The sequence below is a fragment of the Syngnathus acus genome, chromosome 8 (assembly GCF_901709675.1).
Source record: "Syngnathus acus chromosome 8, fSynAcu1.2, whole genome shotgun sequence".
NCBI classification, from domain to species: Eukaryota; Metazoa; Chordata; class Actinopteri; order Syngnathiformes; family Syngnathidae; genus Syngnathus; species Syngnathus acus.
Window position 1 is genome coordinate 545,473 of NC_051093.1, and position 14,690 is coordinate 560,162.

General features: G+C 49.7%; 1 protein-coding gene across 1 annotated transcript; it reads right to left on the reverse strand.

Moving 5' to 3' along the window:
• Window positions 1-4,669: 4,669 nt before the first annotated feature.
• On the reverse strand, window positions 4,670-11,046 carry metrnla (meteorin like, glial cell differentiation regulator a). The gene is made up of 4 exons (XM_037257293.1): window positions 10,529-11,046; window positions 8,117-8,499; window positions 6,941-7,000; window positions 4,670-5,344 (listed from the first exon to the last, which is right to left on the reverse strand). Exons 1-4 carry the CDS (start codon window positions 10,651-10,653, stop codon window positions 5,025-5,027), a joined length of 888 nt encoding a protein of 295 aa, XP_037113188.1. The 5' UTR covers window positions 10,654-11,046; the 3' UTR covers window positions 4,670-5,024.
• Window positions 11,047-14,690: the final 3,644 nt, after the last annotated feature.

Sequence of the window (14,690 nt, forward strand, 5' to 3'; positions counted from 1 at the left end):
GCCCGAAGTGAGGCTCACGGTGGCCCCTATGTGTCTGCAGAACTCCTTCCAGAATCGAGACACGAATTGAGGCCCCCTATCCGACGTGACATTCCGCGGGAATCCGTGTACTCTAAAAACATGGTCCATGAGGACTTCGGCCGTTCGCCTGGCTGAGGGTAATTTGTGCAGGGCAATGAAATGGGCCATTTTGGAGAACCGGTCCACCACAGTGAGTATCGTTGTCTTCCCCTTGGATACGGGAAGTCCCGTGACAAAGTCCACAGAGATCTCGGCCCATGGTCGAGAGGGAATGGGGAGAGGTTGCAGCAGACCCACCCGGGCGCCGGGGGTGTTCTTACTCCGCGCGCAGACGGAGCAGGCTGCCACATATTCCCTGACGTCGGCCCCCATGGAGGGCCACCAGAACCGCTGCTGAATGACGTACCGGGTTCTTCTCACGCCCGGATGACAGGCGAGCCGGGAGGTGTGTGCCCAGTGGACGACTTGGGGACGCAGCCTGGGTGGAACAAATAGTCGATTCGCCGGGCATTCACCAGGGGGTGGCTCGTCGCCGTTGGCCTGCTTCACTAAGTCTTCGATGGGCCAGGTTACGGCCCCCACCACACAGTGAGGATGGAGGATGGGTTCGGGCTCCTTGGCCACCGGATCTGAACTGTAGACGCGTGACAGCGCATCGGGCTTGATGTTCTTGGCCCCCGGTCTGTAGGACAAGGTGAAATTGAAACGGTTAAAGAAAAGGGACCAACGTGCCTGGCGGGAGTTCAGCCGTTTTGCGTTCTTGATGTATTGAAGGTTCTTATGATCAGTCCAAACCAAGAAGGGTTGTTGGGCTCCCTCTAGCCAGTGTCTCCACTCTTCGAGAGCCTGCTTCACTGCCAAAAGTTCTCGATCTCCTACGTCGTAGTTCTGCTCGGCGGGGCTCAGCCGTCGGGACAGGTAGGCGCACGGATGCAGCTTGTTGTCTGCTGGTGACCTTTGGGACAAGACGGCGCCGATCCCTTGACTGGAGGCGTCTACCTCCACCACGAACTGACGAGACGGGTCGGGTAGTGTGAGGATCGGGGCGGAGCTGAACCGCTTCTTCAGATCCTGGAAGGCGGCCTCTGCCTCAGCCGTCCAACAGAACGGAGCCGCTGGAGAAGTCAGAGCATGCAGCGGGGCCGCTGTGGCGCTGAAGCCTCTGATGAAGCGTCTATAAAAATTAGCGAAGCCAAGAAATTGCTGCACTTTCTTGCGACTGTCGGGTCTAGGCCATTGTGTCACCGCGCTTACTTTTGCCGGGTCCATTTGTACCTTACCGGGGGCTATGATGAAACCAAGGAAGGACATAGTCTTGGCGTGGAACTCACTCTTTTCAGCCTTGACGTAAAGGTGATGATCCAGGAGGCGATGCAGGACTGACTTTACATGGGTCTCACGGGTCTCCATATCCGGTGAATAGATCAGGATGTCATCCAAATATACATAAACAAAACGGTCTATAAAGTCTCTCAGAACATCGTTAATCATGGCCTGGAAAACAGCGGGGGCATTGGTGAGACCGAACGGCATCACGAGGTATTCAAAGTGTCCCCGGGGAGTGTTGAATCCCGTCTTCCATTCATCGCCCTCCCGGATGCGCACGAGATGGTAAGCGTTACGCAAATCTAATTTGGTAAAAACCCGGGCTTGCTGCAACTGATCGAATACCGTCGCCATGAGTGGAAGGGGATATCGGTTCTTAATGGTGATTTGGTTGAGGGGACTGTAGTCTATACAGGGACGTAGGGTACCGTCTTTCTTGCCGACAAAGAAAAAACCGGCCCCTGCAGGGGAGGACAAAGGTCTGATCAATCCCGCCTTAAGTGACGCGTCTATATACTCATTTAGAGCCTGTTTTTCGGGTTCCGAAAGGGAATAAAGTCTCCCCTTGGGTATACTAGCGCCCGGCAGGAGCTCTATGGCGCAGTCGTACGGACAGTGGGGCGGTAGAGAGCTAGCCTTGGCTTTGCTAAATACATCCGCGAGTCGGTGGTAACATACTGGTACACCGGTGAGATCTGGGGTTTCGGGGTCAGAGCTACGGTTAAGGCTGATCGGGGGGTTAGGTACGACACATGACTCTTGGCAACGGGGTCCCCATCCCCTTATCTCCCCGGACGCCCAGTCCATGGTTGGATTGTGGCGCGACAGCCACGGGTACCCGAGGATAATCGGATTCTTGGGGGAGGTTATCACATGCAGTCTGACTTTCTCGTGATGAGTCCCGAAAGACAGTGAGAGAGGTTCGGTTACATGGGTTATATCAAAGAGCGCCTGACCATTGAGCGCCTCGGCTTTCACGGTTGTGGCTAGCGGTTCGGTTCTTATTCCCAGCCTCCGAGCAAAAGTCCAGTCAATCATACTCTCATCTGCCCCGGAGTCAATTAGCCCCCCGAGCTTGGTGATTTTCCCAAGGCATGTAAGCGTGCCGATGGGTAGGGTCCGAGCCTTCTGCTGGCTACCGGAGAAGACGCCTACCTTCATTGTCCGTTTCTCGGGGCAGGAGACGACAATATGTCCCAGAGCGCCGCAGTAATAGCATCGACCTTCCTGGCGTCGGCGCTGCTTCTCCTCGGCGCTCAACTTGGCTCTGCCGAGTTGCATGGGTTCAGCCCCAGGCGGTAGCAGTGCCGTGTTCGATGGTTGGCGGTGCGTCTCGAGGTGCGGCGATGCCAACCCGGCCACGGGGGGGAAGACGGTCGCGCTCCGGCTTGCGCGCTGCTTCTTCCTTTCCTGCAGGCGATTGTCGGTGCGGACAGCCAGCGCGATGAGAGCGTCGAGGTCAGCGGGGAGATCGAGGGGAACGAGCTGGTCCTGGATGGTTCCAGAAAGGCCCTTGAGGAAGACATCATACAGGGCCGTCTGGTTCCACCCGCATTCTGTGGCCAGAGTGCGGAAGCGGATCGCGTAGTCGCTGACTGGCTCTCGCCCCTGGGACAGCTGGCACAGCTCGCGCGCCTTTTCACGGTCCGAGGAGACTGGATCGAATACCATGCGCAGGGCTTCGACGAACGCGGAGAGAGAGCGGCAGGTGACGGAATCCCGGGCCCATTCTGCCATGGCCCACGCCCGGGCTCTTCCTGTCAAGTATGAGAGCATGTAGGCCACCCGGGAGCGTTCGGTGGGGAAATCGCCTGGAGACCGCTCAAATTGCATCTCACACCCTGTGACGAATGCTTTGCTGCCCCCGGGTTCTCCAGCGTATCGTTCAGGGGGAGCCAGCCTGACTCCCATTGCCATGGGCGCGGGAATCTGCCGATCGATCGGGGAGGGCACTGGTGGACTGGGGATCGCTGTTGGTCCAGCGGTCAGCAGCGTGACAACGTCCTGCATCTGTCGGCTCAGTGATCCCACCTGGGCGGCCACCGCCGCTCTGAAGTCTTCTTGGGCTGCCCGGATCTCGTGGACATCCACTCCCAGGACATCGACCTGCTGCTGGTGTTGGGCTAGCGTCGATGCCTGGGAGCGCACTGCGGCGGCCAGCTGTTCTGACTCTGCCGAGTCCATGTCTGGCCAGTGCGTAATGTCAGGCTCAGGGCAAGGAGAGGACTCGAATGCAGAGCTCCAAAAAAGGAGTTTATTTCCTTCACGGAAGACCGCTCCAAAAAACAAAAGCGCCTCACAATGAGGGAAAAAGGCAAAAACAAAAGGCGCCTCAAACTGAGGGAAAAACGAAGGGGAGGGCTCACGCACAACACACAAAGCGTGGACAAAAACGTCTCTGTGATCAAGGTAATCAAGGGCTATATCTGTGGCTATGGAGTCGCTGGTGGTCATGGCTTGCAAGACGCACTGGCACAGGACAAGGGGAAGACGCAGGCTAAATACACACACAGAAGAGGAAGGACACAGGTGCAGACAATCAGGGCGGACGACACAGGTGTACGTGGTTAACAAACGGGGAGGTCAAGTGAACGACCGTGCAGCGGAAGGACCAGTGATCTGAAACGTGATGTACAAATAAAACAGGAAGTTAGAATATGAAGGACAGGACAAAACAAAACAATCCACAAAACCTGACAGCATGACACAATTTCTTCAAAAAGGAAACAAGTGTTTAATTTCATTGTAGTACAGCCTTTAAGACATCCAACCATATTGTATATATCTCAGAATCTTTCTCTATATTTAATGTATATTAATTTTCATGTTCATACAAGCAAGTCAATGTCCCACGTGTTATGGCTAGCAATAGCACGTTTTCTACTGAGAAAGCAGACGATAAACTTACCTCCACAGACGTTGCAGTCGCTGGTATTGGATCGGGATTTTCAGATGTTGGCCCAGTTTCGACAAAATGCATATGCACAAAAGAGCATATATGTGTGTGATTTGTGACATTTTTTACTGTAAATCCCTAACGTTTACAAGCTTCTACCCAGCGAAGGCATTTCTCTCGGCTCCTCCTCAGCTTTGGAAAAGAAATGTAGAAAACTCCCCTCATGATCCCGGTCAGCATATCGCGAGTCGCTTCGGCAGACACCAAAGCAGCAGTGTTTTGTTGTAACCGTGATAGGTCCGTTAATGTTATTTCTGATATAAAAAAAAATAGCGAGTTGGTCTTACTGTTTACTACCTGTGAGGCTCAAGTAATGTCCGACCGACCACGCTGCGCTTCGCTATTCTAAAAATAGAAACTTTGGGGTAATTGTGACAAGCCCAATTATTGGGCTTATAATAATTTAGAATGTAATATTTATTCAATTGATTTAAGTGTCATCAAAGTGCACAAGTGCAGAAACATTTAAATGTTTTCACATTTAGGCATTTTGTAAACAAAAAACACTCTTGACTTAATCTATTTCTGTGATAAGAAATAACTTTTGTACATCCCGCTTTTCACAAAGCCCGCCTCGCTGCCTGCCAAATATACACTTCTGGTTTGTTCATTCACATTTTGCACACCAAGAGGGGGTGGGGATTCTGCTTCATTTCATCCAACGGTGACCACGGTCAGTCTCAAATGAATCTACAAAGTGGATGGATTCCTCCAAGTCCTTTCAGTCCACATCCAGGTGACAAGGATTGTTCCCGAGTCTCTGCGCTTCTCCATACAAGCGTAGGAAGTCTTTGTAACGTGGCGCGCAGCCCATCCAGGCCTCGCCGAAGCGCAGTGTCCCCGTGAAGAGGAAATCACCCTCGCCGGCTTTTATGCCGCACCGCAGCGGCATCATGATGTGTCCCGACCAGCGGCGTGCCCTCGGACCCCCAGGGACAAACACCTGCGTCTTTTGTCTGTGCAAGCGGCTGACGTCCACGTTGATGGACCAGCGATCCTCGGCCACCTCCTCCTGCATCGCCCTGATGACGCCGCGGGCCACTGAGCAACACGCGCACGCACGCACGCACACACACACACACAGTTACATAAAGTGGGGAGAACAAGTATTTGATACACTGCTGATTTTTCAAGTTTTCCCACTTGCAAAGCATGTAGAAATCTGTGATTTCTATCATAGGTACTCTTCAACTGTGAGTGATGGAATCTAAAACAAAAATCCAGAAAATCACATTGTATGATTTTTAAATAATTAATTTCCATTTTATTGCATGAAATAAGGAATGAAATACTGAGGGAAGGAGGTTGTTGGCCAAGATCTCACGATACATGGCCCCATCCTTCCCTGAATACGGTGCAGTGGTCCTGTTCCCTTTGCAGAAAAGCATCCCCAAAGAATGCCGCCATCCTTCACAGTTGGGATGGTGTTCTTGGGGTTGTACTCATCATTCTTCTTCCTCGGAACACGACGAGTGGAGTTTAAACGAAAAACAGGGATGAGAATGGCAAATGTAAAAAAGCACAGAAAAGTAGCGGGGAGGGATTATGAAGATTTGTTCTTTAACAATATCATGACAACAGCCTAACATTAGCTTACATGTAACATCATGTTACTTTCTAAACCCACATGCTTGTAAAAGTAAAAACGTAGCTTTGTGTTTTTTTGTTTCGATGTGCTCCTTTAATGTTCCTAGCGCCGCGACCTCCATAGCTGATCATATCTTGACAGAGAATACACAAAACCTAAAGATGCCGTCGCGGCGGGCGGGGGAATGCTCGCGGGTCACCGAGGCTAACGTTGCCCGGCCAGCTGGCCGGCCGCTCCCCCCCATATATAAAAAAATAATTTTCTCAACGGATTTACACGATTCACGAAAATGATACTTTCGACGAAAAAAACCACAGAAATCCGCGGATCCGCGGAAGATTCTCATCCCTGGAAAAAGTTATATTTTTGTCTTATCAGACCACATGACCTCCCATTACACCTTTGGATCATCCAGATGGTCATTTGCAAACTTCAGACGGGCCTTGACATGCGTTGGCTTGAGCAAGTAAGAGCATTGAAGATGGGTCGCGGCTGGGTCTTCCAGCATGACAATGACCCAAAAAACACAGCCAGGGCAACTAAGGAGTGGGTCCGTAGGAAACATCTCAAGGTCCTGGAGTGGCCTAGCCAGTCTCCAGATCTGAATCCAATAGAGAATCTTTGGAGGGAGCTTAAAGTCCGTGTGGCCCAGCGACAGCCCCAAAACCTGAAGGCTCTGGAGGAGATCTGTATGGAGGATCCCTGCTGCAGTGTGTGCAAACCTGGTCAAGAACTACAGGAAACGTCTGATCTCTGTAATTGCAAACAAAAGTTTCTGCACCAAGTATTAAGTTCTGTTTTTCTGACGTATCAAATACTTATTTCATGCAATAAAATAGAAATGTATTATTTAAAAATCATACAATGTGATTTTCTGGATTTTTGTTTTAGATTCCATCACTCACAGTTGAAGAGTACCTATGATAGAAATTACAGACTTCTACATGCTTTGCAAGTGGGAAAACCTGAAAAATCAGCAGTGTATCAAATACTTGTTCTCCCCACTGTACTGTTGTGCTGTGCTAAAAGACCCACAAAGACTTACTTACCAAAGTCTGTGGTGCAGACTGCCAGAAGAACCTCAGCGTCACTGCACGGCTGACAGGGTGCTAAAAGAGAAGGAACAAGGAAAGGCTCATGTCACAATTCCACAAATACAATTTGAAAAAGAGACAAAAAGAATTTGTAAGAAAAAAACAAATAGGTTTTGAATGTCAAAGAGAGAGTGGTCGTCCTCAGGAACAAATGAAAATTCCCAGATCAACATCAATTTGCACAATCTTGCGCTTGAGTATAATTTGGTTTCAACGTTCTACTTTCAAAGGATGTTGAAAATAGGCAAACAATGCTGCAAAGCGTATTAAAAACATTCCTGAGGCAACGTAACGTATGGGGTGGTCAGGCGCCTGTGCAAAACGTCATTTCCGAGCTAGCATATTTGGGGTGGTGTCGCGTAATGGGTAATGGCTCTTGTTGAACTCCACCAGTTTTGTACTGAAATGACAAATTGCAACTGCAGCAATTTGAAGCAGAACCCTCTGGTGTGTTTGATTTGGCTATTTGTTGCCTTCAAAGGCAGAATCGAAGCATGTTCGCGTGTTGACCGTGAAACCTGACCGCAGGAATGAAGGCGAGAGCCGCGTCAGCATCTTGCTCTGGTCACTTCTGATGAAGACCACTTGACAGACTGGAAGAATACACCAAAACATCTGGACCCAAACAGCGTACATCACGAATAGCACCCAGCCAAATGGGAACCACTTCAAAAAGTCATGAGAGATGATGAGGTTGCAATAAGCAGGGAGGGAAGGAGGAAAAAGGTTTCCACTGAAGGGGTGACAGCGGAACAGCTGCCCGGGAGAACATTCCGGCTTGCACGGGTGAGCGAGTTAGATGAGAGGAAGTCATTCATCCGTTAGCCCGCACGAGAACAACGGCTTTGAGAAGCGTGCCAGAACCTTGGCAGCGGCCACATTATAGCGGCCGTCATGATGCAGGATGTGGATACGTGAGGCCGGACAGACGCCAATACACATGTGGAGGTGGCTGGTTCAGCAGGTACGCGGCATGAAAACACGTGCTGCCATTTTACATCTACAATAACACCGTAGCAACTGTCGCATGCACACTGCGACTGTGCAATTAGACAGACAGCATAGGCAGCAGGAAGTGGCGGATTGTGCTGGACTTTGAGGCGGAAAGGCGCGGGCGACGGTCCCGCTTACCCCCGAGCGTGGTGTCCTCAGCTCCTGGCACCTCAGCGACCAGCTCGTACTGCAAAGCAGTGACACGGCGGCCGATGTCGGTGTGGGGGACGGCCTCGATGAAGAGCGCTCCCTCCAGGATGCCGAAGCAGCGTGCCTTGGCTGGCGCCAGCTCCTCCTCGCGCAGCAGCAAGCGCAGACGGCCGTCGAGGTCCAGGTAGATGTTACTTCCACTGGAGCGGGCGGCAGGCTTGACGCAGATAGAGAGCCGGGCGGCGGCAGCACCGCTGGGGCGCAGGTTGACGATGAGGGCGCCCGTGGGGTAGAGCCACTCCAGGGTGCCCTGGGCGCAGCGCAGGTACACCTGCTCCACGTCACGCGTGTGCCCCTCGTGAGTCAGCCCGCTACGGCACCGCACAAAACACGCATGCGTTAGCTGGACATGGCTTTTTTTAAGAACAGCTCCACTAAGTTACTCGCGCGGCACGCACGAATACACACATTTCTGCAGTCAATTTGAAATAAAGTTGTCGTTTTGAATCAAGGGCTGAAAACTGTTTTTTCTGATTCGATTCTTGGTGCTTGAAAATGGAAGAACTTGAGCAAACTGCTGCAGTGGAAAGGGAACCACCCGATGCCTGCCTGCTGTATTTAATGGTGCTGAAAATAAAACCCACAGACCGTCTTTCAGCCAGTTGTTCTGCGGCAAAACGGACAGACGCAGGAAGTTGTCAGCGGCCGAGCGGCATGCCAAGCGCGTGGTTGGACTCCGCTAGGAGAAACGCCCTGTTTACTGAACACGAGATTACCCCCCCCCCCATTTCGAAAAAAAGAAAACACAGCGGGGCGCACTCTGCTCGGCTTGGCTCAGCTTGCCTTTAATTAACTCAAGCCTGGTCCCACTTGCATCGTTTCTGCATGCAATTAAAGCTCCTTAGTCAACAGCCTGCTAATTAACACCACATTATTGATGGTGGTGGGGGGTGAGGATTATGCAGGCCAGACTTTAAGGTCAAAAAACTTTTCAGCAGCTGTCTGACGGAAAGGGTGTGCGACCACACTTGTAATTAACATACCCACTTGATCTTGTAAAATGTATCTATGCCCCATCCACATGAACGCCCATGCTGCTTAACACGCAAATACAAAACAAGAGGCACCGGGAGGTGTTGTAGGCCACAACTCCTGCCCAAAAGCTCACATGCAGGCTAAGCAGCCAAGTCCGGCTCGTGATGTTGCTCACCATGTTGCTTTAAACCCAAACTTGATGTCAGCTGAGCAATGTGATGTGTCTTTGTTAGCAGCTAGCCGGCTAAGCGCTCGCTTGAACTTTCACGAACGTTTTACGCCATTCGCGAGCGATCAATGTAGAGCAACATACCTAGGGTGACCAGGTATTTTGAGCCCCCCAAAAAATGTCCGGGGGGAATTTAAAAATTGTCCGGGATTTTGTTGGACTGCCTCAAACGTAACACATGTACACTACATTGTCAATAGAACTGTCACTCCGTTCCATTTCACTCAATTCCAGGTTTTTCTGTATCGTTCGCAAATAAGTCACGCCTTTCTCCTCAAATTTAGTCACTTTGCTACAAAGTAGGGTGGGCTGGCCAGTCTACACCGAGTGTTTACAAGCAATGCCTGAACGAAAATGCACGTTCACGGAGGAGTTGAATAAAAAAATTCCCATGCAAATAAATGTGCCAAAGCATGAGGACTGAAGAGGAGTCCTTTTCTTCTTCAAATGCTGCACTGATGGCCGTATTTCCTTTGTCAATTTTTACTTAGTGTACCACTATAAAACTCAAAAATGTCAGTGTAAACATATGTTTTTGTTCGTGTAAATATGTTTTTGTTATTGTATATATGTTGTTTGGTTATTCTGGCCAATAAATGCAATTGATATGCAGACACCATGTCATTTGTGTCATAATATACGACAAAAAAAAAGGGTCCTCTTTTTCAGAAACCCTAATCTGGTCACCCTAAACATACCGAACACAATAAAGCATCTCTTCGAGCATGCCGGTGGAAACTAGGAATCGTGAGTCGAATGACATCGGCAGGTAACAGTTTTAGTTGCAGTGTGGCTTACAACTGCTCATAGGTCGCACATTTGCACGATGTTGCTGTGGTCCTTTCTGGGGACTTAATATCATGCAAGCCAATGGCATTGCCATACTCATTAGTTTGGCATCAAGTGTTGTTTTTATACAATCCACACGAGGGGATTCTAGTGCAATGCTGATCGTGCTTATTTTGTGTATATATATTATTATATTTTGTGATCCATTGCTATGTAGGCCAATTGTGATGCTTGTGTACCAGATAGCTACATAAAGTGGCTATAAGTAGCCACTCAGAGTGTTGTGCCTGGATGGAACGTGCATTTTATTCTCGTCCTTATTCTTGGTTATCATGGTTATTGCTCACCTGCCCTTCCAGCTGCAGTGGTCGCTCGAATACTGGCAGAGAGAAGTCCGACATCGGCTGAAAACGAAGACGACGACGACAAGGCGAGGAAACCAGGAGGCGTCTAGCAGCGGCTGACTATGCATGTTGGTCTTCCTTCGCCTCAAAGTGGCTTCAAAGTCCGCCGCCACATTTCCTCGCAGCCGTCCACTCGGCTTAGGGCACCCCCTGTCTTACTCTGCTTGTTTCTGCTTCAGTCGTCGCTTCGGCGTTTAAAGTTTTAACTTTGTCAGAGCCGAGCAGAGGATTTGCTTCTCCGTCGTCTTGGGCTCTCCGCTTTCAATCCTCCGTCAAACGAGCTCGGAGAGTCGGAGCTCCGACTTGCGACTGTGCCCGTGAGCGCTCCTCCCACACCGCGCCCCCTTCACTTCCTTCTTGCGCCTCCCTTAAAGACGCGTTCAAGAATTCAAGCTCATAGTTTTTGCTGAGATCAAACACGTGTCCTTAAATCAGAGGTGTGTGACAAGTACTCGAAAAAGTGAGGGGGGGGAATGGCATCCAAAATCGCTCCCTTCTTATTGACTTGTATAGTGGTCATTTATGCAGAGGAGGAAGACAAACTCTTTCAAAACAAAGAAAGTAGACACAAATCAATGTCGTTTTTCAAGAGAAAATGATCAAATCTGTCAAATATCTGCCTTTACCATAACAGGGCTCGATTCGGACTAACACTGATGCATGCACATAGAAACGTACATGGAGGTGTCCCGATGAAATAACTTGTTCTTCTGGCTGGTGACGTTGCTATTCATGTTGCACAACTTAAAAAAAAAAATCAAGTTGTAACATTCATCCCCATATAATGACATTTGGCAGACGTACATACATCACATAGGTTTGCAAATAACACCGGTTCATGAGGGGACAGCAAAATCCCTCATTGGTCTCTCACAACTGACTTCATTCGAGCCCATTTCCAAGATGGAGTTGAAGTGACTTCAAGTAATCTGGGCCAATTTGTTAAGTTACGCAAGAAGAGGTTCTCCGTTTCAAAATGGACTCGGCGACCGTGTCCATCGAAAGGTGGTTGGTGATGGAGATTGTTGGATTCGAATGGGTGTCAGAACCGTCATACTGCAAGTTGCGGTTTCAATTTGTCACCTTGATCACACCTTTCTTGCTTTTATCAACTTCTGGGAGCAAACACAAAAAGCTCAGCCAAAGAACGTTCCAATTGGCTGCATTTCATTAATTCACTTCCAATTGGCTGCATTTCATTAATTCACTCACTCACTCACTCACTCACTCACTCACTCACTCACTCACTCACTCACTCACTCACTCACTCACTCACTCACTCACTCACTCACTCACTCCACGAACTGCGGGCATCCCGCTCTTGCCAAATTCAACAAATGCGGACTTAGGAGAACCTAAGCCATACAATGAGGAGAAGCAGAACCATCCGTTTGTAACTGGTGCTTTGCGACTGGCTGAAGATGAGCACATGATGACAGATGAGATGGCGTACAATTCTGGCTTGGGGCCGCGTGCGTCGTCAAGGGGCCCCGCCCTGGCCGGTGACACCCGTGCGGGCTGTTGTTCCAACTGACAAGACGTTCTTTGATTCATCGAGCCTTTGCGGCGGTTTGTGCCAGTGGCTGTCTCCAAACAACTCCCCGATGAGCAAACAAGCGAGCGTGTTGCGACAAGACATCTGCCGCACCTTTCTTCGGTCTAGGATGAAATAACTCACACGGACTCACGTTTGAAACGACAATGTTTCCCAGTTTGACAATAGTGTCAAAACCCAAAGCCCTGTAGAACCCCACCCGCTTTAACGGCAACTCATTGTGACATTTGTACGTATGTGATGTTATAATAAGGTTAGCAATCATTGAATGAAGTCAGAGACAGAAGGGTGTGAGATTTCTCCCATCCCCTCCCCCGCTATCTGTTGTCTTCCGTGTTAAGAGCAACGCTGGCGTCTGATCTATTGACTGCAACAGCTCTGGCCCAACTCTGGACATCCGGCCGCCGTCCTCGGGAGGAGTCTCCACTCCCTGCGAGCTCGCCAGCCGTGGCTCAGCTGTGTGCCACCGTGGCACACTGGGGCCTGCCATTCGTGCGGGTGCAGTCGGGGTCGACTAACACCACCACCCGGTACACTGCTGCTTCCACACAAAGCTGGGATCCTTCGCCACTACATCTGGACTGTCTTTTAACCAGCACTTCCCCGACGACTCACCCATCCCCTCTTTCTGGACTACCCCCTAACCCCGTCACCTCCACCTCCCGTACACTGCCAACCTCAACAAACTCCGCTCCCCCCGCTCCTCCATCAATCTCCTTCGCACTGCTGACTGATGTCATGTTACTAACTGTATCCTATTGTCCTGTCCACCCCCGTACGTCCCCACCTTTTTTTCCTGTAAGTGTCTTTGGGTCATTGAAAACCGCTATATAAATTAAATGAATTATTATTATTATAATGTAAATATCTCTGGACCTACCATCGAGCCTTGTGGAACACCAATCATGTTGATGGTCAGGGGGGCGCACACCTGATAGTTGTCATCATTGACGAAATGACAGATGGCAGGAGAGCGTTACTCCTCATCCAGCACGCTGCTGCTTTGGAAACAAACTTGGCTTAGTTTGGAGGACTGCTCAGGGGCCGTTGAAGGGCAGAGCTCATGTGGAATCGTGGCCGACAGGGAGGCCTTTGGCGCTCAAGTGTGCGCGCTGGGGGAAGGGCATGCTTGTTGTTTTTCCAGCAGGCCTCGTGTCGCTCACTCTTGCTGACTGACTTTCAAGCTGACAACCCTGCTGCTGCTGCTGCCGCTCACAGGCTGTAATTTGCCTTTTTTATGTCAGCGGCGAATGTCCTGTGTCCTAACATTTGCGTTGCTCTCCATAACCACCATTCAAACTTCATTTATTTGTTTTGACCAATGAAATGTATTCAAATGCCATGAATTTCTTCCAGGCCCTACCACTATTTTTTGTTACAAATTTTAAAGCCCAAGTATCACAGTAATTGACATTTTACTAATTTAGTTGTCTATATGAAGTGGAACAGCGATGCTTTTATTTGAATTCCTCGTTTTGATAGCATCACAGGTCCCTCTTTTCTACTTGTTCAGGGTGTGGCTCAGAGCAAGCCGTTTTGGTGCGGTCTCTTTAGATGCAAATGGAATAATTCACACCCCACACCCTCCAGGCCGCAAGATGTGCGCCTCCCTTTCTGGTCGACGTATTTGTAGTTTTTTTTAGCCGAGGTAGTCTTTACTTGCACCGCAAACGTTTTGAGTGATTAAAGGATATCAACAGCAGAAGACTTGTCCATACAACCATACATAACACGTAATGAAATTAATCCCCTCACAATAGGTATGAACATGTATTGTAAACAAGCACTGCAGTCAAGCTACAAAGTAAGCTAATGCTAGCGCTAGCGAGAAGCTAACGAATGCATATAACACATTATTGTGTTCCCCAAGAATAATACAGCACCTTCGATGCAATTCATCTGATACAACTACCGTATTTTTCGGACTATAAGTTGCGGGTTTTTTCATAGTTTGGGTGGGGGGGCGACTTATACTGAGGAGCGACTTATGTGAATTCTTTCACAAATTTGCAAAATTAAAAAAAAAAAAAAAAAAAAAAAAAAAAGTGAAACCGCGATAAACAAACCGCGATGTAGCAAGGGATTACTGTAATTTGAATTTCAAGTGACGCCAGCAGCACGGCGGTTGTTTACATAAAGGACAAAGATTCGATCACGGGATGACGAAGGGCCCCACGTACTACCGGCATCATTCGCGGCTTTGTTTGTAAGACGAAGAGTTTGAAGGATTTAATGATTTGGAGTGACACAGAAGGTTTGAAAAACTATTATGGCTTTTACGCACGCCCGGTCCTACTCTACGGAGGTCTCTTTCACCTCCGTGGATGGAAGTCGGGGGCCGGCGCTCGGCCGGGTGGCTGTCCGAGGACGGTGGATGGGGCTCGGACATGGCTTTTACGCAGGCCCGGTTCTACTCTACGGAGCTCTCTTTCATCTCCGTGGATGGAAGTCGGGGGCCGGCACTCGGCCGGGTGGCTGTCCGGGAACGGTGGATGGGGCATGGCTTTTACGCACGCCCGGTCCTATTCTATGGAGCTCTCTTCCACCTCC

What these genes read in the sequence shown, in the direction of transcription:
- metrnla (XM_037257293.1), bottom strand. Translation starts at nt 10,653, where the DNA reads ATGCATAGTCAGCCGCTGCTAGACGCCTCCTGGTTTCCTCGCCTTGTC. An exon ending in CACTGCAGCTGGAAGGGCAG is followed by an intron (nt 8,500 to 10,528) that starts GTGAGCAATAAC and finishes GCGGTGCCGTAG; the next exon opens with CGGGCTGACTCACGAGGGGC. An exon ending in AGTCTGCACCACAGACTTTG is followed by an intron (nt 5,345 to 6,940) that starts GTAAGTAAGTCT and finishes CGTGTTGCTCAG; the next exon opens with TGGCCCGCGGCGTCATCAGG.